Source organism: Fukomys damarensis, unplaced genomic scaffold (assembly GCF_012274545.1).
Source record: "Fukomys damarensis isolate Sample0158 unplaced genomic scaffold, DMR_v1.0_HiC HiC_scaffold_4, whole genome shotgun sequence".
Taxonomy (NCBI): Eukaryota; Metazoa; Chordata; class Mammalia; order Rodentia; family Bathyergidae; genus Fukomys; species Fukomys damarensis.
The window spans coordinates 31,714,220-31,737,928 of record NW_022900916.1 but is presented as its reverse complement, the minus strand read 5'-3'; the positions used below and the strand labels follow the sequence as shown (position 1 = coordinate 31,737,928).

At 51.7% G+C, this 23,709-nt stretch overlaps 1 protein-coding gene across 3 annotated transcripts in view; it reads right to left on the bottom strand.

Annotated features, from left to right (window-relative positions):
• Mindy4 (MINDY lysine 48 deubiquitinase 4) overlaps positions 1-23,709 on the bottom strand; it is a 110,954-nt gene that overhangs the window by 35,589 nt on the left and 51,656 nt on the right. For all 3 annotated transcript variants that reach the window (XM_033757586.1, XM_010628329.2, XM_010628328.2), the window contains exons 7-13: positions 21,518-21,624; positions 18,642-18,758; positions 17,255-17,343; positions 10,152-10,253; positions 8,607-8,670; positions 7,540-7,605; positions 2,367-2,434 (exon numbers count right to left, since the gene is read on the bottom strand). In XM_033757586.1, coding sequence (XP_033613477.1) covers positions 2,367-2,434; positions 7,540-7,605; positions 8,607-8,670; positions 10,152-10,253; positions 17,255-17,343; positions 18,642-18,758; positions 21,518-21,624 — 613 coding nt within the window. The remainder of the gene's footprint in view (positions 1-2,366; positions 2,435-7,539; positions 7,606-8,606; positions 8,671-10,151; positions 10,254-17,254; positions 17,344-18,641; positions 18,759-21,517; positions 21,625-23,709) is intronic.

Below are 23,709 nucleotides of genomic sequence, written 5' to 3'. Positions count from 1 at the left end.
ACCCTGGTTCTCCCACTTCCTTGAACTCAAGATAGGACAGAGGGTGTCTCCTTGAGTTCACCCCTGACACTCATACCTCAGTCAGGGTGTGGTTCTCTACCTGCCCCTTCTCAAGCCCAAGCTTGAAATGACACTAACTGCTCAGGGGACACTGCTGCCATGAGGTGCCTGCTTAGGGTCAACAAGACCACAGAGGGTCCACCATGAGCTTCAGGACATCCTCATGGCTGTGCTTACTGAGGAGGTCGCAAGGCCTCCATCAGGCTATCCAGACAAACCAGAGGCAGGAAAAGGCAGGTGTCCTATGGTGGCAGCAGCCACTATTTGAGGTGTAAGTCCAAGGAGGAGCCGTGCTGAGCACAGCTGGGAGGCAGGAATCCACACCCTGCTCCTGGGGTAAGGAGCTCTGGCCCAGGACCTGACACCACATGCACCTTCATCCAAGTTTGGTGCATAAGCAGCAACACGAAAGAGCCAGCCAGGCCTGCCTGCCTGCAGAAGCCCCATGCCAGCTTTACTCACTGAGAACCTGGGCATTAACCCCTTACTCCCTAAGCCACAGTGCCCACAGGGGCACTCCTCACTGGGTTGTGGGGGGGACTCAAGACACTGCTTATGCAAAAGATGGGACAGTGCTACAGAAAGCTTCATAAATCCTGGTAGCCATGTTCTCACCGCCCATGGGACGTCCCTCCATACTGGCCTCTAAGGAAAGGGGTAAGAAGACAAATAGGTAAGACCAAGCCCAAGTCATGGGCCAGCAAGGCAACAGGCCTCTGCGTGGCCTCTCCTGTCTCAGGAGGCCTTGAGACATCTTCCAGCAGGGCCCAGGGAAGGTCCTTAGGACCTCCAGGGAACTGCTGGATTCTTGTCTGTGCATGTGCATCTGTATGCGTGTGTGTGTGTGTGTGTGTGTGTGTGTGTGAGTGTGTGTGTGTGTGTGTGTCTGTGGGTCTGTGTCTGACTGTGTGTGTGTGTGTGTGTTTGTATTGGCAGGGCTGTACTGTAACTCAAGCCCCATAGCAGGAAGCTGTGCATCAATGCTGGGACAGTCTTCCCCACACTGATGGCCCAGAGGAGCCTCTGCCTGAGCAGAGACACATAGGCAGGGACACTGTGTGTCCCAGTGACCCCTATACCAGATACACACTCAAGCTTGCAAGCCAGGGATCCCTAGCACAGCGGGAAAAGCTGAGGCTGACACCCCTAGGCCTGCCTTCTAGAGAGTACAACTCCCTTCAGCAAGGTGAGAAGACCCTTGCCTATTCTCCAACCAGGGGATTAGCAAACCAGGCCTGGGGAGAAGGCAGTGATGCTTATGGTCACCACTCAAGTGAGCCCATGCTGGAAACGAGTCATATCATTATGGCAGGATTAGAAGAAAAATGCCATTACAGAGAGCTGTGCATACACCAATTTAATAAGGTCAGTAGCAGCAAGCAGCAGGCAGGCCAGTGCAGGAGGCCACAGAGCCCCCACCATCCCCTCCCATCAGTAGAGGTCTAGGATACAGCCAGCGACAAGTCTGGCCAGGCCCAGCTAGGGCAGAGGAGCAAAGATCTTCTTCTGCCAGGGCCTCTCCAACCTGTGCCTATGTACCTCAAGCGGCTCATAAACTCAGCTCTTCCTAGCCTGCTGAGAGGTGCTCCCAAATCTTTCCCCCAGGGCCCCTCTAAAGTAAGAGTCACTCCAGGGCTCTAGGCCTCTGGGATCTGCCTCTGCTTAGAAGGGAATCAGGCAACTTTACAAAACTATTCATGTGCTATTCATCTGTTGCACTCCCTAGTGACATAATGCCCAGGTGACAAATACAGACAAGAAGCCTGGATGGCTCCTAGTTCAGCAGGTGCTGTCCAGAGGAACTCGGCTCCATACTGATCACAGTACACTGATCAGAGTATGTACAAGGGGGTCTCTGCCAGCAAGGACCAAGCAGGGGACACTTAGGACCAGCAGCTTCTCCTCTCCCTGAAACCCCCACCCCGAGGCGGGCTCCTTGCAGGTGTTATGTGCCTTGCCCTCCAGCAAGAACCCTGCCCAGAGCACTGGGGCCGCCGGACCCATGAGGTCTCAGCCTCGGCACGCATAGCAGCAGAGTAAGTATGTGTGCTCTGGCTGAGGAGGGGGTGCTTCCCCAGTTGTTCCCACATATGGTGCGAGACCCAGGAGAAGGGAACCCTGGACAGGTGTACCCACGGCTCACAGCAGCTGTCACTCCCCACCAGCGTACTGCCCCTCCTCCTCTGCCAACACCTGCACACGTCCTTTCAGCAACATCCCCTGAGCTTTCACTATGGCCAGCCACTTCAGGGGGCCCAGGAGGTACACACAGCCCCAGCCCAGGAGTTCAGGAGGAAGATACTCACAGCTCTGATGACCTGGACAGGATGGCAGACAGGGTGAGCAGGATGCATCCATAGGGGCCCACTTGGAACTGCGAGAGGAGAAAGGAGTGAGTCCCATCTGAGGCACACCTCCCTCCACTCAGCAACAACCTGTGCTGGGGCACCAGCATCTCCATTCCCCCAGCCTTGCCCTGTGCAGATCCCACAGCCAGACTCCCTAAAGGACACCAGCCTGAGTGACAGTGGGCATAGAACATCTGCTCCAACATGGAAGATGCCCATGACCTTAGCGTCCTCCAGACTGGCAGGACCACGGCACTCCCAGTAGGATCCATTATGATGCTGATGTCTCTCATGGGCATTGTCACATTAAATCCCAACACAAGGGTGTGTGTGTGTGTGCGTGCGCACATGCACATGCGTGTGCAGTGTGACTGCCTTCTACATGGCAGAGATGGAGGCTCAGGGACCAGCACCTTGCCTGAGGTCGAGAAGCTCCTAGGTATCAGAGTGGATGGGCCCCATTCAACACCAGCCCCTTACTGCATGCAGAGAGAGCAGCAGAGAGCAAGTTTGGAGCAGGGTCGAGATCAGGATGCAGTGGGGAAGTGGGCTGCACTGCCCAAGGGGATGTCGTCTTTGTAAATTACACTATTCTAGAATATTTTTAAATGTCAAGTATTTGATTTTTTACAAATCAGGAATATTTTAGATAAATTTTGATGTTTAAAAGATATTGTTTGTACTCATCTCTAGATTTTTGCACCCCTTTAAGTTTTACACCCAAAACCAGCACCTTCTCCTCCAGTCCCAACCCTGGCGGGGAACCCTGTGCCAAAGCCTGGCTGCCTGGGCTTCAATCCTAGCTGTTACTCTTAGCCAAGTTACGATGGGGATGTTTCTTAGCTCCTCTGTCCCCCATCCTCTCATCGAATTACTGTGAAGACTGAGTTCACATCACTTAGAATAGGGCCTGGCACCTGTGCCAGCTGTTAGTATGATGCTGGCTGTGCGTTGCCTACCTATCCCATGAGCCTACTGGGCCACAGCCAACTGGGATAAGCCATGACGCTTGTGCTCCCTGGGCAATCACACAAGTCAATGTAAGGGCTCTACTCATCCCACTTTGGAGATGATGGACTATGTTTGAAGACACAGCCTACTGCAACAGTCAGTATTCCTTACGTATGATCAATTTCTTTTTGGGCTGAATACCAGCAGGGAAAAAAAAAACCAGTTTATTTCTCTTAGAACAGTCAGTGAAATTTATACAATTTATCATATTTCTATTTTTGCCTTAGCTTCCAGGAAGCTCAGAGCCAAATATAGTGCTCCATCCTGGTAACTACTTCAGACCAAGCTGATACAATTATCTTTTGTTTTTCCTCAAAATACAGTCTTTATCTTCATACAGTTATTCAATTACTAAGTTCACCAGTCTGGTGTGTTTTTTTTATGCTGAGTGAAATTTCTGTGTCAAGAGGACAGTCCCTGCTAAAGCTGTATTTGTGAATAAGATACACATGGATCTGTCCTCTCCAGAAAGTAACTCAAGGAAGAAAGGATAAGCATTTGGAAAGAGCGGGGAAGGAGTCTGCTGTGATGGAAAGGCAGGACCCTCTGGAAACTCACAGGAAGGGCTCTCACACAGACTCCAAACCCAGGGATGGGGGGAGGGCCAAGGAAGTTCTCTGGAGGAGCAATGTCTGCACAAAACCCAGGGATAGCAAGGGTGGGGAGATGAGACCAGTCCTTAAGGCACAGGAAGCAGGTGCAAAGGCCTGGAGGCAGGAGCCTGCAAGTATACTAGGCCAGGGCGAGAAGACCCTGGAGGACATCACTTTTTACTTTACAACCAGCCTCAAGTCATACTTTGGAGGATAAATGAAAAGCATGAATGTACAAGACCTCATCTTAGTCCTGTGACCTCAAGCCAGTCTTCTATCTCCCTTCTGTTGCCCTCAGTTTCCCCATTTGCAAAACAAAGTAATAAAAACAACCCTCTGCATATGTGCTTGGGTCACAGCACACATTCTGTGAGGTAATGCTTGTGCAGTGTTCTGACAGTCACAGAGAGAAGCTGAGGTCCCCACACAGTGGAGACACATGTCCATGGACCAAGTCTCAGCTCAGCTACATATGTGCATGCTGCCTTAGGGAAATCAGAGAGCTCTCAGTCTCTGTTCCCTTTCTGGAATGCTGACCAGTGTCTGCCACGGACTTCCGCCTTGTCTTGGGGAAGCCCCAGCACCATCTAGGTCCAATTCCTCTTGGCCCTGCCTGCAATGCCTACTGACTTCTTGGCACAGTGGAGTCAGGGACACAGAAGCCCCCACTGGGAGCCCTAACTCCCTGTGCCCACAAGGGAAATGACAGCCCTGATTGCTGGCACCCCCCTAGGAGCCCGTACCCAGAGCCCTCTGCAGAGGGAGGAGAAACAAGCCCTGCTTGGGGCAACTTGCCCTTGCTGGACACAGCTGAGTGAACCTTTTGCTTTTAAAAAACACTGATTAAAATTATCTCATCAAGTTCAAGCTGCCAAGACAGAGGAGGCCACAAGGGCACCATGCCTGCTGAAAAGGCAAGCTGGGCAGGGAATTGGGCTGGAAACTACGGGCAGGGGCAGGAACAATGTTGAGGGCCACTTGGAAAGAAGGGACCATTCTTCCAGCACAGTGCACAGCCCTGGAGAGACGGGTGCCCACTAAGGGGCTCCACGGGAGGCAGGGGTGGTGCATCCCTAGCTGGCCTGGGCCACCAGATACCTCACCCTGCAGGGGAGTGGAAATGAAAACCCAGCAAGGGGGCTATTTATGTTGGGCCAAGACACTCAGTGTCCATTTCCAGGCCTGGCACAAAGAGCCCCTCTTAGGCCCAGTCCATGAAAAATGGATTTGGTGAGCCCAGTGCTGAGGCAGCTCCACTGCTTCCAGCAAAAACATAAACTGGGATGGGGGTGGAGGGAGACCTGCATGCCAAACTTGGGGTTTGGTATTGACGGGCGGCAGCCAAGAGCCGCAGCCAGTGACAGGAGAGAGGGCTTGGAGCCCAGAGGCCTCACTGAAGGAAAGCGGCCCCTGGTCAGCTGCAGGGCCCACCCTCTGGATCCCTTGCATAGTCCCTGTCATATTCAGGCTTCATGGGAACCCTGGGCCACAGGCAACAGAGTGAGACCCCCTCAAGGGCCAAGATGCAAGGTCCTTGGTACAAGGGGCCAGCCCAGGACCATCAGGGCAGTGAGCAGGCCTCAGAACCTTGTGTCATCCCAAGGGCCCCCTCTGTCCTCCAGAGCTCCACTAGTCTCTTTTTCCTGGCCTGGCAGTGTGACACCATGTCCAACCTGGGAGAGCTCGAGGCTCTTCCATCTCTTGGGTATACCCTGGATTTCACAGGGGTCCTGCTCACTGGTGCAGACCATCTGAACCTCATTTGGAAAGCCTTCTTCCCCACGGGCCTCAGGTTCCTCTCTGAGAACCAAGACTGGAGCTGTCAGTTATGATAATTGATAAATCTGATAATTACTCCATCTTCCAGATCAGGAAACTGAGCCCCAGCGACTTTCCCCAGGCTGCATGTGACCAAGCAGTGAGACAGAGGATTCTGGGCATCTGTTCAGGCCCTCCCACTGCTCCAGGCAAGGTGGGGACACACAGCATTGGGAGATGGCCCTTCGGGCTATTATAGCGAAGAATTCAAGAAATCCAGGGACATGGGGCAAGTGACATCCAGCCCAGGGCTCCCGATTCCTGAGCCAGGACTCACTCCCATACATATGCCAGACGGAGCAGCCCACATGGAAGGGAAGTTATTCTAATGTGGGTCACTATGCAGGCCCTGCGCTTTCCTGAGCCAAGTCATCACTCAAGATTATAGCTCCGGGACCAAAGGGCCTCAGGTGCGCCGGTGCCTCTGCTAACCCTTGCATCTGCCTCCGCTGGTTTCCTCCCCAAGGAACCTCAGGTACAGTCAGGGTCAGGATACCCAGAACTTATGGATCTTGGAGGGAAAAAGATGAGAGAGGGTCTCTGACAGTGGGAGCTTTAGGCCTGGTACCACTTGCCCTGAGTTTGCCCTCGCTGATCACCAAAACCTCCAGGGCCTTCCCTGGGAGCAGACCCCACATGCAGAAGGCTGCAGAGAGCAGAGGGGAGGCTTGGAGAGCATCTCTCACCGGGAAAAAAGGACTCAGCCTTTCTTCTGTCCTTCCGCCTGACCCACAGATGCCAAGGCCTTGTGGTTGGGACCTCCAAAGTCATGCGTCTCACACTGTTCCTCCTTGTCTTGTTTCCCTCTTGATTTTACAACAGCCCACCTCGAGGTTGCCTTAAATCATTGTGACAGTGGTGACTACCACCAGCCATAGTCACAATGAACAGAACACCACTCGAAGCCTGTTGCTCTGGCACACTGCACAATGCCCTGCTCCAGGCACTGTTGTTATACATGTGTGAAAAGTAGGAAAACTGAGGGACAGAGGACTCAGTATATTGCCTGAGGTCTTAGCTATTCAGGGCCATAAAATGGGTCCAAAGCCAGGCCTGATAGCTCTGAAGACAGGTCCTTGGCCCTGGAATGTGCCAGCCCTTCCTCCATGCAGCCAGCACCTGTAGCCCTATTTGTAGTTTGCAGAGCCTCTGGTTGACCCACACTCACTCTGGCCCGTCCTGCACACCACACTGCCAGCAGTGGGTGCATAGCTGTCCTTTAGCAGGGTCGGCCTGGCCTCTCCAGAATGATGCCAGTAGGGTCTCCCTCATCACTGCCCGGCTCCCAACTCCACCCAGGAATCCACTTCCTCTCCATCCTTCAGTTGGTCCTGAGACCCCTCCATGGACAGAGTTCAGATGTACGGAAGCAGCTGCTTGACGCTGTGGCTACAGTCTAATGACTTCTCCTCCCTTCCCTTTGACCCAGCCCAGACCAGCCCTTCTTTCAGCAGCCCCAGCTGCAGCTGCTTCCTGAGCCTTGTGTCCATGACCAGTCTGCACAGCTGCAATGGAGAGACTGGGTCCCCTGCCCTAAAATCATGCTTCCCCACTCCCCAGAGGCTGGCACAGGCTTCCCCGCCCAGCCTCCTTGCCACATCCAGGGTGTGGATGTCAGGGAGGACAACTCTCGCCCACTACTGTCTCTTGCATGATGAAATGAGAAAGCTTGACAAAGCATAGGGCACAAAATAAATCACCGTTCATACCTGATGCACAGTATGTTGGAGAAAAGTCACCAGCTCCTCATAGCACGTCACACTGTGGAGTGTAAGCTGAGAAGAGACACACTGGGGTGAGCTGTTAGGCCCAGGATCCAGGGCTGCAACCCATGCGGTGAGCCTCTGCAGCCTAAACCCCACTGACAATGTCCCTGGGCAGAGCAGAGATTGTGCGGAGCAGGCACTGAGTGGCACCCCACATCTGAAAGTGGCTTAGCTCAGCCTGTCCTGCGGCAGCCCTAGGCCACCCGAGAGCCCCCAGGAGCCCCACATCCTGTCACTAAGGCATAGTATCCTGCATCCTGCACAGCCATACAGGAGGGCTATACCCCTTAGAGAGTCACTATGTCTGAGAAGGGGCCAGAGGCAGCTGGGCACCACATCCAAATCACACAAGTCAGGCTGGGTCACAGCACCACTGAGCTAATGAGAAGCAGCAGATCAGGTCCCCTTTGCTTTCTCAGGCAGGTCAAGAAAAAATACTTTTGAATAAAAAAAAAAATCAACAAAGCAATGCCATTAATTAACGGCCCAAGGTCACACACACCCCAAGCAAGGACAAATGAATCAAAATGGTTAAAACAATTCTCAGTGAACAGGTGGCCATTTTGAAAATCTCCACTGTGTCCACAGTTTCAAAAATATAGAAATGTCCATCTCCTCTTTTATAGTACCACCTCTGACTTTATGGCTGGTGCCCAGGCTGTCAAAGTCCTTCCCCATTTTCTAAATGCATCTCCTCCCTTCTTGTCCCCCACCCTCCCATAAGAATCCTAGATAAGATGCTAAAGGCTGGGAGTAAGCCAAGTGCATCTCGTAGTCTTATGGAGAAGCGCAGCCCTGTCATCCTCAAGGTACATAAAGTGACCCTGGCAGGAGTCCAGCTCCAAAGCCACCCACCTCTGCCCCATCTGCAACCCCAGGGAGAGGACTCTGAAGGCATGGGCTTCAGGGAGGGTGGACCATCCCAGCATGGGGGTGGATTTACTTATATGAAAGGAGACAGTCCCCAAACAAAGCCAAAGGTTGCGTGATAATTTTCCAGAAAGCCGTACTGTTTCTAAGACTCCATCTGCTTTGTATTTCCCCGTTGGACTGAACTGCTGTGTTCCAGAAGCCCTAAAAAGGAAAAGAAGGTGCATGAATCCTCTGCCAGGAGAAAAGCCATGCCCTCCAGCCAGGGTAAAACCACATGTGTCATGAAAGGAGGACAAATAAAAAGGTGGCTCCAGAGGAAAGTACAGAGCCAACAGTTTCTTGTTTCCCCTGCTTTGAACTCGTCCTCAGTCTGGGCCCAGAAAACTCACTAGTAGGAAAAAAGGAATGGAAAACACAACGCAGAGGGTAAGCCTGGAACAGGCAAACCCAAGGCCTGGCAGTAGGAAGACGTCTGACTCTCACCCACACTGGCAAATGTGCATGCAGACAAGGACGTGCTGGCTCAGCATCATTGTCACAGATGGAGGGGTCAGGGCCCCGGCTCTCTCTGAAGCCTCCACTGCGACCCTTCCTGTGACTTTTCTGGGTGTGCAGCCCATGGTGGCACAGAATATGAGTAGGGCAGGGGCGTGGGACCTGCTGTGCCACTAGCTGCTGTGTGACCTTGGACCAGCCTCCTTCCCTCTCTGAATTTCTATTCCTTAATCCTCAAAACAAAGAGAAACTGAATCCCTGCCCCATCGGCTTTTAGCCTGTGTCCACCCTAAGGGCCAGGGTTAATAAGCATGTGCCAGATGCCATCCTAACCACATTTATTATTTATCATCTATTTATATTGATAAATGATTCAAGCTAAGTAACAGTGTTACATTTATTACATATCATTTATTTATATTGACTCATTTAGTCTTCACAATCACCCCATTAAATAATCATTATCATCCTCACTTTCTAAACAGATCGGGCAGTTGGCCAACACCATAAACACTAAGCAACAGCTTCCAAAATTGGTCTCATTTAGTGACTCAAGAGGACCCTGTCTCAAACTGTTTTTAAAATGTGGAGGGGTAGGGATGCAGCTTAGTGCAAAGGCTCTGGATTCAGTGGCCAGCCCTGAAAAAAACATGCAGGTCTCAGAAAGCCACTCCTCTTGGGCAATCTGCTGCAGTGACCCATGTGTCCCCCAGAATGTGAGCCCCGAAGTTACCCCCTTCACTAAGGCTCAGCCATGTGGCTGAGAAGAAGAGAGGCTGCATGGAGCGCCATGGGGGCAGGGATGAACTGAGGGTCAGGGAGACAATGCAGGGTCGGCTGCACCCCAACTACTTCCAGCTCTGCATGGAATGAGACCCAGGAGACAGGGCAGTTGTGAGCATGCTGGGGGCGGGGGGAGTGGTACAACTCGTTAAAAGGTATACCTGAGTGTCAAAGTGATCTCAGAGGGTTCCCTAGGGTTATTCCTGGGTGTGGGGAGGACAGACAGGAACACAACTTCCAAGAGCAGAGCTGGAGCCCAGGTGCCAGCACTGCCTCTCTCCCAGCCCGGGCTGCCTGGCACACACAGCCCTTGTACCCAAGGCCAGAAGAGCCCACAGCCAATGCACCCACAGCCGTGCCAGCAGAGGCTAAGCAGTGGTGACAGCGCCCTGGGAACTACTTACAGGGTGACCACGGCTCGCTTTTGGCTCCCAGCCCGCCACAGGATGTCTGCAAAGGCCAGGGCCAGGCAGCGGGTGCGAAGGGCATCTGAAGGCTGCAGCTGCCTGTGGACAAGAAAGAAAACGCTCATGAGGATGCACAGCAAAGATGACGCAGCCCCATGGAGCATGTTTAGGTGGCCCACCTTTTCCCCTGGCCCTCAGAACATCACCTGCAGCTAGGGACTCCATGGCCGAGCCTGAAGCAGAAGCACTCTCCTGAGGAGGCCATGAGAGGAGACTCAGAGAAGGATGGAGCAGGAGGCCACCCACTGGAGGGAGGGGACTCTAGAGGCTTTGAAGGCTGGCAGTGTCCTGATAATGGCTGGGCGCTCTGAGAGCCCTGAAGGTGGAGCCTGACATGCCCTGGAGCTGCCACCATCCCAGGCACAGCCTCGACCAGTCCTGACATCTGGGCCCTGGAGAGAACAGCTTAGGCAGGTATGTCCTGCTGCCACCACTACAGGGCCTGAGGGACAACAGCCTGCCTGACTGGCTGGGTACTCAGACGCAGATATGGGGCATGGGCAGAGGGAAAAGAAGGACTCAAGGATGACCCCATGGCTTTTGGGGCCACATGATGATGCCACCAATTGAGACAACAAGTGTGTGGCTGCAGGAGGCAGCTGGGGTGGGGATGAAGAGCAGCACCTCAGACTCACTGAGCTTGAGGTACACACAGGGACCCCCAGGGAGGCACAGGAGAGATGCTGGGGCAGGGCAAAGATTGCCCAGAGAGAGGACAGGGAAGGGTAGTGCAGCAGCCAGCCCAGGGGAACCTGCAGACCTCTGAGGTATTAAGGTCAAAGAGACAGAGCAGCAAGAGGACAGCAGGCAGAGACACAGGCGAGGAACAAAAGAATTTTAGGAAGCACAGGCAGGCAGCACTATCAAAAGTGGCAGAGAGCTGTCTTGCAATAAAGATGGTGAGTAAGAGGTTCCGGGTGTATGGAGGGAATGAGAGGGAGGAAGGGAAACTGCCAAATATAGACATTTCTTTCCGAGTGACATTTCCAGGGCTCTTTAGAGCTGTGCTTCTTGCCTTTCCCTGCATTCTGTGAATTTTTTTCTAATTTCAAAAACTAGACTTAGTGAGTCTCTCCCTTTTACAAATAAAAGGGCTTGATGAAGATCTTGCTGGGGGTCAAATGAATGCAGAGGGGGGCATTCCAGCTTTCCAGTCACTAAATAACAACTGAATTCCATTCGGAGATCTGTAAAGGAGGAAGAAAGCTGTGTGGGGAGCAATGGTGCACACCTGTCATTCCAGTACTAGGGAGGCTGAGGCAGAAGCATCATGCAGTCAGGCTTAGCCTTGGCTACACAGCAAGACTTTGTCTCAAAACACCAAGAAAGCAAAGAATGAAAACAAACAAATGAACACACACACACACACACACACACACACACACACAAATAATGGAAACTTATCCTTCCTTCCAGGACAGGAGAAAGGAAGAGGGAGAGTAAGACGCAGCCACCACAGTGGGTGTCAAGTGCTCATAGCCCAGGGGTGGACATACAGCCAAGGATCTACAGCCAGGCTGTTGTGGTCCTGCTGCTTTGTTTTGTTTTTGTTTTGGTACTAGGGATCAAAGTACTGCTGCTTTAAAATGAGAGGTCTCTCAGTTTCCCCATCCAGAAATTGGCATTGGGAGCTTGGTACACGATAATGTTTGTTAGGCCCAAGGCCTGGGCCTGGCATGCAGTCAGGGTCCAGTCAGTGGTTCCTATCATTACTGTCTTTGTGGAAACCTCCAGTCCTCAAAAAGGGGCTCCCAACATCTGGTGTGAGACTGGCACCTTTCAACTCAATGAAACAAGCAGCGAGCACTCAAAATTCTTAAGAAAATAAACCAGCACATTGCCTGACCCTCTCCAGGCTCAGGAAGCCGTCTTGCTCCTCAGAGGAAATAGTAACCAACCGAAAAATGCAAGCTTTCAGGAGCCTTGGCCTGGGGTACCACTAACTAGGAAAACAACATGGAGAAAATATCATTCACGGTTTCAGAAAAGGCTATGCCAAGGACTATGGGGGCCTGGAATGCAGAGTTTGTTGGACGAAGGGGAAAGGACAGGGTGTTTATCTCTGGATTCAGAACGCACAAATATGTCTCTGTCACCCCCATGGCCCCTGTCCCCTGCCCTGCCCTCCTCCAAGAGGTGGCCATATCCTGACCACTGGACATCCTGCTTCCTACACCCATGCTCCTCTGCCCCCATCCTCAGCTGAGCTGATGCAGCCAGGGCCCCCACCAGCCTTTCTACTCCTTCTGGCCACCTCCAGGTCCCAACACAGAACCTGTGTGTGCAGGGTAGAGGGGTGTCTCCCCATAGCACTCCCCGATTGAAACCTCTACCACCAGGAGGATGCCTAGATTGTGTATCCTGTTTAGAACGCCTGTGCTGGAAAATCTCCATACATGGGCAGAGAGTGTACCCTACCAAACACCATGCTCTACCACCTACAGAAGCAGGTACGCCTCAGTTGGAAGACTCTCCGTGTAGCAATAGCTAAGATTTTAAAAGCCTGTCTATGATGAGTATTTATCATGGGTGAGGTATGGTAATAAGCACTTTATATGTATCATTTCATCAAATCGTGAAAACAACTCTATGAGGAAGGTACTATTATACTTTTTAAGTGGGGAAACTGAGGCATGGATACAATTTACCCAAGGTCACACTGCTAGTAAAAACTCGGGGGGGGGGAACATTGAGGAAGGAAGAAGAACCAACTCTCTCGGGCACTCAGTTTTAGGAACCAAAGTCCCTCTGCCTCCGAGTCCGTCTTCCCAGCAGTGTGACAACATCAAGAGGACCTGTCAGCGTCTCCGAGTGCGCATCTCCCCGCCAGCTTCTGTGTAGTAACTTCCCCAGGCTCCCCGCCCTTCCCTGGCCCATCATCTTCCTGAGAGGACACACAGCAGCTGAGAAAGTGCAATGGTCAGTCGAGAAGCCTGGCCTCTCTCCTGGCCCACAGGCTTGGGGGAGCCCTCTGCGCTCCCAGATCTTTGCTTCCCACCTGCGAATACAGGCACTGAGTAAGATGCCCCCGTCCTCGTTGCAGTCTTGCCATTCTGTCCTTTCACCTGCCCCAGAGGTGACAAGGCAGTGTGCACACGTGTGCCTGCATGCTTGTCCCACAGCAATGACAGAGGAAGGAGGAAGGGCCTTCACCAAAGAGCTCAGCAGCATCCTTCACTGGTGACCCCTCAGTGACTGCAAAGGTCCCATATTGCCTAGTCAGACAGGACTCGGGCACCTGGCCAGGCTCTTATAACAGGAGAAGCTTCTCTAAGAGTCCAGTTCCTCCCAGGAAAAGTGTCCAGGGAGGGGGAGGGCAGGGAATATTACATCCCGCATTTGCCCAAGTGGTTCAGAATAAAGAGGTATTTTCTACTCTCCACACGGTATCTCAAGACGGCCTCTCCACTTAGTTTTGAGTACCCCGATTTCTGAAGGGAAATGGGGATGATAGGATAGCATCTCTGATCTTCACTGTGTCTATCCAGCCAGTCTCTGAGGGCTGTTCCTGGCCAGGAAGAAAGAAAGCTCATCTGCTCTACCCAACAGCTGAGGGCACCAGCCCTCCTCTAGTGGAAAAACACTGTGGCCTGCCGCCTGGCCCTGCCTGCCTGATGGAATGAGTACTAATGAAGCCAGACAGTCCCGCAGAAAAACATACTGGCCCTGGCCAAGCAGCCTTCATTTCAGCACAACTTCCCTGGAGGGTGCCACTGCATCCTGCACGCTGCTTTCACAGAACACACCCCCTGGCCTGGGCCCACAGATTCCAAGTGCAGGAAAGAAAGGCCAGCCTGGGGCTGTGAGCTGCAGATGTGTGGCGTGACAGGCTGGCCGGCAGCAGGCATCAGAGTGTTCCTGCAGACAACAGAGGACCGTGTCTCCTGTTTTAAAAAAGCCAGATCACTTCTGTACCCCCAGAATTTCAGAGCCAGAGGGAGTGCTGTAGACTCACAGCCACCCAGGGCCCTTGGTCTGCGCAGAAGTATCCATAACCCAATCCATCAATGAAAATGATGTTCAGGTTGGGCCATTGGACACCACGGAGCTGGGCGGAAGCAGCCCATGCACACCCACTCCAGCTGTACCCTTTGCTCACATCTCTGTACTCTTGTGCTCAACTTTTCTAAATTAGGACAAAGAGAAGCCGTTTCTCCACAGAGCTGCCCACAGTCTAGAGGGGAGAGTTCAGAGGGTGCCCAGCGATTGACTCTTTCAAACACACAACCACCTAAGGCCCAGCCGCATGGTGTGACAGACAGGGTGCCATGTGCCAGTCTTAGCTCTGCATGGTCCCCTTCTCACTAGCCCTTTCCCCTCCCTCTGCTTCCAGGCTGCTGTGAGGTGCGCAGCTTCTCTCTGCCACGCCTTTCCTCTGTGGCAGTGGAACCAACCATCCATGGACTGAAATCTCTGAAAACAGGAGCCAGAATTAACCTCTCTTCCTGTAAAGTGATATTCTCAGGTATTCGGTCACAATGACAAAAGCTGACTAACACAGGGAGTAAAAGACCTTACATCCGTTAGTGGGGTAGCATGGTAGGCAATTAAGAAGCCAGGCCAACCCTGTGCCCCGGCAGGATCAGCCCTTAATGGAAGCAACGTAAACTGCATCCTGGTTGTTGGGAAACCATCTACAACTTTTCCACAAAAGTCCAAAACTGAAGTTCAAATGCAATTCTTCAGCAGTGGGCTAAATGAGTCATAAGACGTCTCTCATAAGGGCCAAAGCTCGCTCAGAGTAGCTAATGGTCCTGAGAGCCCCAGGTCCTTGTGGCAGCCTGGCCCTTCCTCACCTCCAGGCCCCAGGTCACACCTGTCCCTCCAAATGCAGCCTTGGCCACCCCTAGCACCACTCTGCTCTTTCCCCTACCCTCAGGGCTCTGCACATCTTGTTTTCCTTACTAGAATATCATTCTACCTCCCCTCGTTTGCCTGGTTAGCTCATTCACTTGTCTATGTGTTCACTCAACAAAAATTCTGAGGGCCTCTCCTGTGGACCAAGGATCCGGCTGGCTGCCAGCAACACGGCTGTGGAACAGGCAGCCTGGAGAGGCCCTGTTCTCGTGGAGCTTGTATTCTGTAGGGAGAGGGGCAGACATGGACATGCGGGTCCACTGAAGAACAAGAGCACCATCTCAGGGAGAGGTGAGCCCAGGTGTATCTTCCTTGGCAAGTGAGGAAAGAACTTTGTGAAGATGGGTCCTGAGAAGAGCCATTAGGTAGACTTTGAGGGTATTATCTGGGAAGAGGAAAAAGAATAAGGGAGGAACAAGTGTGTGAAAAGATACGTGTGAAGGGGAATCAGGGCTCTGCTCCTTCTTTGGATAGTAGTGAGGTTAAAATGCCCTCTCCAGGAAATCTGCCCACAATGCCCTTCATGGCTGGGTGTGGGTGAACCCTTGGCAGCCTTCATGTCACCCCACTCTGTTCAGTCATAATTGCCACATCTGTCTTGTTCAACCCCATAGGCCTGCCCAGCACCCGGGAAAACATACCCTGCATGCTTCCTATACATGCATGTGAGGAAGGGAGGTAGGCAGCAGCTTATGTGCTCAGAGTCTGTGCACCCTCTGAGGACAGCCAGGGGCCCCTCACTTAGTGAGTGCCACTCCATCCAGAGTACTCCTGAGCACCAAGCTGTGCTGGGCTCACCAGGAGTCAGGGGCAGGGTCTCTGCCTGTGACATTAAACTCAAACCTTTACCACTGTGCCGGGCCAGCCTTCCAGAGGATGCAGAGGTGTGACCCTGCAAAAATAAGAAGTTACAGTGGACAGACCCAGGGCAGGAAGCAAAGCAAGCAGCGAGGACAAGGTGAGACTGTGGTACAGAAATGTCACCCTGCTGGTCTTATGAGGAGCATCTTTTGGTCTACCCATAACCTGACTACTGTCTTGTAAACAATTTTTTAAATTACAGGATGCCAAAAAGGAAAAACTACCTGGGATCAGCCCCTGTCTAAAGCAAAATCATGTACACTGGGAAGTGTCCTATTGAGAACCAAGCTTGGCTGGTGCACCCCATCCCTGTCCTGTTTCCAAAGAAAAGCATCTCCAAACTGAACTGGCCTTTTTGTCTCGACAACACCTGGGCATATTTTAAAGGTGCCAAAATACTAATTTAAAACAAGTAAGTGCCTTTCAATAAAGTTCAGGAACTGGCAAAACTAAGCTATGGGTTTAGAATCTATTTAGCTATAACTTTAGGAAGGAGGTAGGGTATTGATGGGCCACAAGCAAGGGACTCTCCTAAGTGCTGGGAATATTTTCTCTCTTGACCTGGGTGATATGTTAATGGGTATGCAATTTTTGTAATATTTCAACTAAAAAGAAAAATATGAGGGCCAGAGGTTTTGTAGCTCTGAGGACTGGGTACAAGCTAGTAATTGGGCATGCGAGGAGAAAAAAGAAGGCTGCCACTGGGGAAAACCTTGTCCACCTGCAGCACCTCCCCACATTTTATCCTGGCACCAACCATGTTGGGGCTACGCCTTTCTCCGGGTCGCTGGACCTCACAGAGTGTCTCTGGGAGGGAGAGAATGTATCTCATTCTTCCTGCTCTCCCGCCATCTGTGCACAGAGGCCTAGGACCATGTGTTGCCCAGGTGCAAACACTTAATGCATAAAGTGGAAAATAACGTGGCTGCCTAGAAAGGAAGCCTAGAGATTCAGGCTGTTGACAGAGGGGTGCGAATGTGGGAGAGAGGGGAGACCTGAACTGGGCCAGAGGCTCTTCAGGCTAATGTGGGAGTGGAAGGTATCACGGCTGCTGTGCAGCCTTCTGAGGGGACACTTACGGCAACCATTAACCAAGCGTACAGTGCCCACCAGCCCTCCCTGTTCCCAGAAAGGAAGGTAAGTGCTTGCACTATGCATGGGTCAGCGTGGGCCCTGATGGCTGGCTGCCATGACCTCTCCCATCTTGACCTCCAGGAGACGGGAAACATCAAGGAACACACACACTTCCCTGCTTGTTTGTTCTGGACACTCCTCAGCTGCCTGGGGAAAGGCACATACTGCCAGGCCTAGCACGGACTTACATAGCACAGTTGGCTCCACTCTCGCCTCCAAACAGGAGCTTCTGCAGCACACAGCCTTGGACGGCCGCTAGCACCCCACAGGGACCACCCTGCAGAGAGCGACACGTGTCAGAACCAAGGGCGGGACGGGACCTCAGTCCCATCCCGCCAGCCCCACCCCAGGTTACAGGGCACAGGCACTGCTGCACGACTCCTTCACCAGTGGGGCCTTGGCATAGTGACTATCTCCAACATGTTGGCCCTGAGTCATGAAGAAGGAAGGGGTGACAAGGCCCCAGTGCCCACCCCTAAAGGAAGGGGTGAGTCTGCCAGGCCTCATGGGAGGAAAATGACTTCACAAACCAGTCACAGTAAAGCCAGCAACAACAGCACAGATCCCATCATCCAGGGAAATGTTTCTATGTGCAGAGGCTGAGAGTGTCGATCATATACCCAGGCCTGAGACCCATCCTACAGGCCTTCTCCAGGAAGTCTTCCCTGCCTCTCTCAGCTGGCAGTGAACCCGTTCAGCAGCATCTGCTATGGGAGTCCTCTCCAGCCCACCCTGGGGGCCACCTCAGCACAGCACTATGTGTGTCGTTGTCCCCTCTCACACCGCAGTACGAGAGATCCTGGAAGTGCCTATCCCTGAACATAACAGCCTTGGCATAGGGCCTAGTTCCTAGGAAACATTAGCAAACATCAGGAGCTGAATAGCACCATCAGCCCCCAGTCTAGCAGGCCAGAGGTGCCCTGAAGTGGGGGTTCAGGGAGAGGGACCGAGCTTGGCTATGTGAGGCAGTGGCTGAAGCCAGTAGTCTTGCCACTATTCCTTGGGCAGTATGAGGTAGAGGGAAAGCCCGGGGCCCAAAGAACAGAACGTCCTTGAGTTGCCCCATGCCATGGGGTGGGTGAACCTTACACCCAGAGGTAGAGTATCTTCGGGCCTTTCTGAGTGTGTCTTGGGAACTAGGGCCAGGCCATGCGTAAAGCCTGCTGCCTCTACTTGTCTTTCTTGCTTCTCCTCCACCCTCTTCACTGTACATTGACACCTCAGCTTTCCCCTGCAGCATCTAGACTTATCCCAGCCTCCCCTGTACCCTCCTAGCATGCCCCTTCTCTGCTTTACCTACACAACCTGGGCCCTTCTCAAGACTTAGCCTGAGGGCCCCTCCAGCACCCCAAGTGCACTCAAGGCTGTTTTCTGCTCCCCCTAGCCAGGCATCCCACATGGTGTAGCACCTACTACAAGTGGTGGTCTGAAAGAATGTCCCCAAAGCAGAGGGTCTCCATTCCCAGCCACACAAGGAGAGGATGCCCTATGGATCACTAAGCAAACATGAGGCTGGCTGGCCCTGGAGAGCCACAGCGTGCCGGCACCCCACCTCTAATCACAAGGGCAACCTACCTTGTTCTGCACGATGCCGTATCTTAACGTGGGTATATCACTAAAGGAAAAGCTCTGAAGCTTCCATTCCTCATTGAAGCAACAAAAGGTAGAACCAAACAGAAGGGTCTTGATTTCCTGTGGAAAGAAGAGCTTGTTAGTGGTTGTTTTCAAAGCAAACAACACTACCACGTTGGGCATGCATATCTCTCCAGGGGCTGGTCTCAAATTCTAGCAGGACAGTGTGTTTTCAAGCAGGGTCATCCCTTTCCTTTTTATTTGAAAGCCCATGCTTGTATTTGAAAGAAGAGTAACCCAATCTTGAAGGCGTACCTCTGGAACATCTGAAAACCAAACCAGTCTGGGCCAACATTTTGAGCCAAAATTCTGTAGGTTCCTTATGCAGACCTTGAGACGAGAGACTTTGGTTTTCCAAAGGATCTTAGCAGTCCTCTGGTCCTCCATAGAAAAGACTAGAAGCTCTCAAACCTGACTTCACATTAGAATGCCCTAGGGAGCTCTTAAAAATAATTCTGATACTCAGGCCACCAGCCAGGCCAATTAAATTCAAATTCCTTAAAGTGAGGCTCCTGCATCAGTAGTTTCATGTTTTGGGTTTTTCACAATGTTGAGAGGGGCTAATCCAGGACCTTGCACATGCTGGGCAAGTGCCATACCATGGAGCTACATGTCCAGCCTCAGTACTGGTAGTTTAAAGACTGAGTGGTTTCACTTCGAAGCCAGGTGTGAGATCCAGTGTTCTGGTACAAGGCTGACAAGTATTGACCTATGAATCACATCCAGCCCTTACTTATTTTTTAAATAAAGTTTTATCCGCATCAGGCAATGTCCATTTATTTACATATTCTCAATGGCTGCTTCTACATTACAACAACAAAGAGTATTTGCAACAGAGACCCAGGGCAAGCAAAACTGAAAATATGCTGCTTAGCTCTTAACAGAAAAAGAATTCCCTCTGTGACACAACCTGTGAGTGACTCCCCGTGAACTCTGCCAGGACACCCCACCTCCTCACAGCAGCCCCTCCATTTTCTCAGAGCTGTCTTCTCTAGACCTCTGGATGATGTTGCCCTCACTGTCCATCTCCCATCAACCCAAGCACCATCATTCAGGGCCCCAGGATCGGCCAACCCCTCCCCACCAACAAGCTCCCCTTTCCCCCTGCTCCCCTTCATGAGCCAGCCCTCTCTCAGCCATGATTTTACATCCAGGGGGACTCGGAAGCCTCAAGTGATCCTCAGAACCAACAGGTGACTCTGTAGCCCCCTCCTCTGGATCCCTCTCAGGCCAGGCCTTTCCTACTGACTCTCATTACTCTCCACCAGAATCAGTTCTCTTTTTGTTTTCCTTAAGTATAAGGAAATTTCTCTGTGTCAGAAGTACTTGTGTCATCAAGTGTGGGCCGATGGCACACTGGAGGTGTGAATTCGTCTAACAGCTCAGTTCTTTCTCTGTGCCAAGTGCAGTCATCCCTGTGTTTAGATTGCATACCTCGAGAGCCTAGAACTGCAGAGATTCGGATTTTCTGGCCCAACTCCATCTCTGTTATCCTAGTCGCAGACTAACAGCGCCTAGCTAGATGCAGTGTAGGGGACAGCCTAGAAGTCTGGGCTCTACTTGCCCCTTCTTCTCTCTGCCAGCCTCACTCACTGTTTCTGGATGCTTTTGTGGATACTGTTACCGGGCTGAATTTAGGGATAATACGAATACCCTTTATAAAGAAGCCCAGCCTCGTGGCTACAATGGAAACAGTGAGTGAGTGCCTCCAGCTTTTGGTGCCCTTGCATGTGAGTTAAAAGGGGAATGGGGGCCAGGGATTTCACTCAGTGGTGCCAATGCCTGCCTCGAAAGCACAAGGTCCCGAGTTTGATCCCCAGTACTGCAAAAAAAAAAAAAAAGGTGGGGGGAGGAAAGGAGAAGGAAACAGAGAACGGAAAGGAAAGCAAAGGACAAAGCCTCTGGAAAAGTGTTATACTTGTTGATCTGCACGCCAAGTAGAAAAGAGGGGCTGACTATGTCCACAAGAGTTTCGGGGCTTTCTCCTGGATCCTGGCTGAGAGGCCAGGGATGGACAGCAGAAATGACACTCCATCCTGCAGGAATCTCTGGGCAAGGGCAGGGCAAGGCCATCCTGGAAGCTGAGAGTAGTGAGAAATCCCAGACACCCCTGGAGAGCAAGCAGGCTTCTATGGCCAGGAACCTCCTCCCTACTTCGTGTGACCATGAGTCCCTTTTGGGGGCCACAGGAGCAAACCCAGATGGTGCTAAACAACTGTTAACCTTCCCTTGCTGCAATGGGCCCAAGTCCAGCACAGGAGCCACTGCAGGAGCACAGCCAGTCTCACAGGGATGAAAGTCCCATTCTTATCACACTTTGGGCAGTGCCCGGTAGGGATGTGGTGAGCCAGCTCTGAGCCACAAAAAGAACTGGGCCCTAGCCAGGCACAATGGTGCATGCCTGAGCCTACAGAAGGCTGAGGCAGAGGATCACAGGTTCAAGGCCAGACTGAACTACATAGCAAGACTCAAAAAAAAAAAGAAAGAAAGAAAAATGTGTTTGGATGAGGAGAATACACCCTCCTTGGGGAGGAAAAGAGAATTACCAGGACCAGAATAGTTCTCCTTTCCCTTGGCTGAGGTTTCTTTGACATTACACCCAAATTTTCAATTCAACAATGACCAAGAGATAACAAGGAGGAGGAGTGGGCCAAAAAAAAAAAAAAAAAGTCAAAGTCATGTCATCCACCATCATTTAACATGGAATTCTCCTTCCACTTTTTTTTTTTTGTACCGGGGATCAAACTCAGGTCCTTGCACTTGCAAGGCAGGCAGTGGAACCACTGAGCTAAATCATCTACTTCTGAGGTAACACCTACCTTGGCTGTTGAGAGGTCAAGTGGCTTTGACACAATGTGCAGCTTGAGCATTGATGGGGCTGGGGCCAGGATGACGTCTTCCCTTGTTAACTCATCCTCCACGTCCTCTGGAAGAAAACAATGACCATGTTATGACCCATGGAGAATGCAACAGGAAGTCGTTAACACCACAGACACTGGCAAGTTCAGGGGCAGCTTGAGCAAAAGGAGGCTTCTCCCATCTCCACCCCAGCCTTTGCTCTGGGCCCTTTGGGGGCTCACCAGAAGGAAAGAAAGCAGATCAAGAGAGGCCTTGTTCTTTATCACCATCCTACTCCTCTTATGCCACAAGGACGCTGAGGGCTAGGATTTACTACTGGCCCGCTAGGAAGTTCCACACGTGGATACAGAGTGAACTGTTAGGACCCAGGTGCAAAAAGGACTGGCTTGGAGACACTTCTGACAGAGGGACATGGTGCATAGGTCTGTCACTGAGGACATGCATGAAGAGGATAGAATTAGGAAAGAAAATGTGCCCGCTTTTGAAATAATAATAACAATAGGAGTTCACATTTACTGATCACTTGGATTGCTTCACCCAACCCCTTAATGCCCCTATGATAATTTTTTTTTCTTTTTTCTCTTTTTGGCAGTGCTGGGGATAGAACCCAGGGCCTCATACATGCTACATAAGTGCTCTACCTCTGAGCTACAGCCACATCCCTGGAGAGTCCCTGTATCACCCACACTGACAGATGAGGACACTGAGGCATAGGGGAGCACAGTGCTGGCCCGAAGTCAGGCAAATGGAAAGTGGCAGAGACGGGTTATGAAATGGGCTTACTGTTAATCTCTCTGCCATCCTGCTTCCCCTTAGCAGCCAACAGGGACACTAAGCTGTATTCCAGATACCATACTCCTACAGTCAGGGCAACAGAGGACCAGAGAGGGCCCCACTGGAGTCTTTGGTAGCACTGGCCCTCAATTTCCTAGCTGGCCTAGCACCCCTCCCCACTCTCCCACTCTGGCATTTACCACAATATTCAAAGGACCCAAGGGAGACAATTTCAAGGCAGGACACCAGCATAGCCCTTAAGCTGTAGCCTACCCAGCAGAGGTTCCAGAGTGGGCCTGCTTGGGATGCAGCATGTCAACATCCCCAGGACAAGCAGCTCATATCTTACTCTACACCTTCCTTTTCGCTCCTAGGAACGATCCAGCCATAGCATGAGGTTAACTAGGGACTCAGGCCAATGAATTAGGAGAGTGTTCTACCTTTAGGCTGAAGAAAAGTCTGGAATTTAAATAAAAAAGCTAAATTTAAGTGAGAATCCTTCTTAATCAGAGACCGTGAAAAGGCTACCTCCTGGCCTAGCTGTACAAAAATAACTGAAAATAAAGACCAGATGTTTACCCAGCAACAAGAATGGATCTTAAAAACACAGCACTGCGTAGAGAAAGTGAGAAATCAAATGAAGGGTATGACAGAATACTATTTACATTAGGCAAAAATACATACGCACAAACAATACTACACATGTGCAAGGACATCCACCAGGAAAAGGACTCATCTGAAGCCTAAGAGAATGGCTGATGATACAGGAAGAAGGTCCAGGGATTGTGGGGGCTGAAGGAAAATAAGGAAAGGAGGGAAGGAGGAGGAAGAGACAGGCTTTGCAAAGATCCATGCTGATAGAACTGGCTAGGAAGAGCAGAGATGCAGGAGTAATTCCACCTAGGTCCCAAACTAAGGGCTGCTGTGTCCTGAGAGATTCTACGAGGCCCCAAGCAGCATTTTTCTGGAGGCACAGAAGGGGCAGTATTTAAGCCTATTCAAAGGTCTCTTTTAGTCTCGTGTCGTCAGAGAGGGATTAGGATCTGCCCAGCCCCACGAAGTGAACACCTAGGCCAGGAACCTAGGAAGCAGGTCAGGAAGCCCAGGAAGGAGAGCTTCTAGGTTCAGGCAGCCTTCCTGGGCTTCCTGAGGGAAGAACTGACCCAGCGCAGGAAGCTAGTTGAGGACCACAGAGCAGGCCTTGGGCCCAGATGTGGTGAGACCGCCATGCAAGGGAAAAACAGAATGCTCCAGAATGACATGTTGGCCAAGTAGACAAAACCATCTGCAAATGCCAGTGGTTTGAGAATGCTATTTTTAAGGCACTCATATAAATGTCTGGGTGAAAAGAAACAGGGTGGGGGACTGCATTTCATTT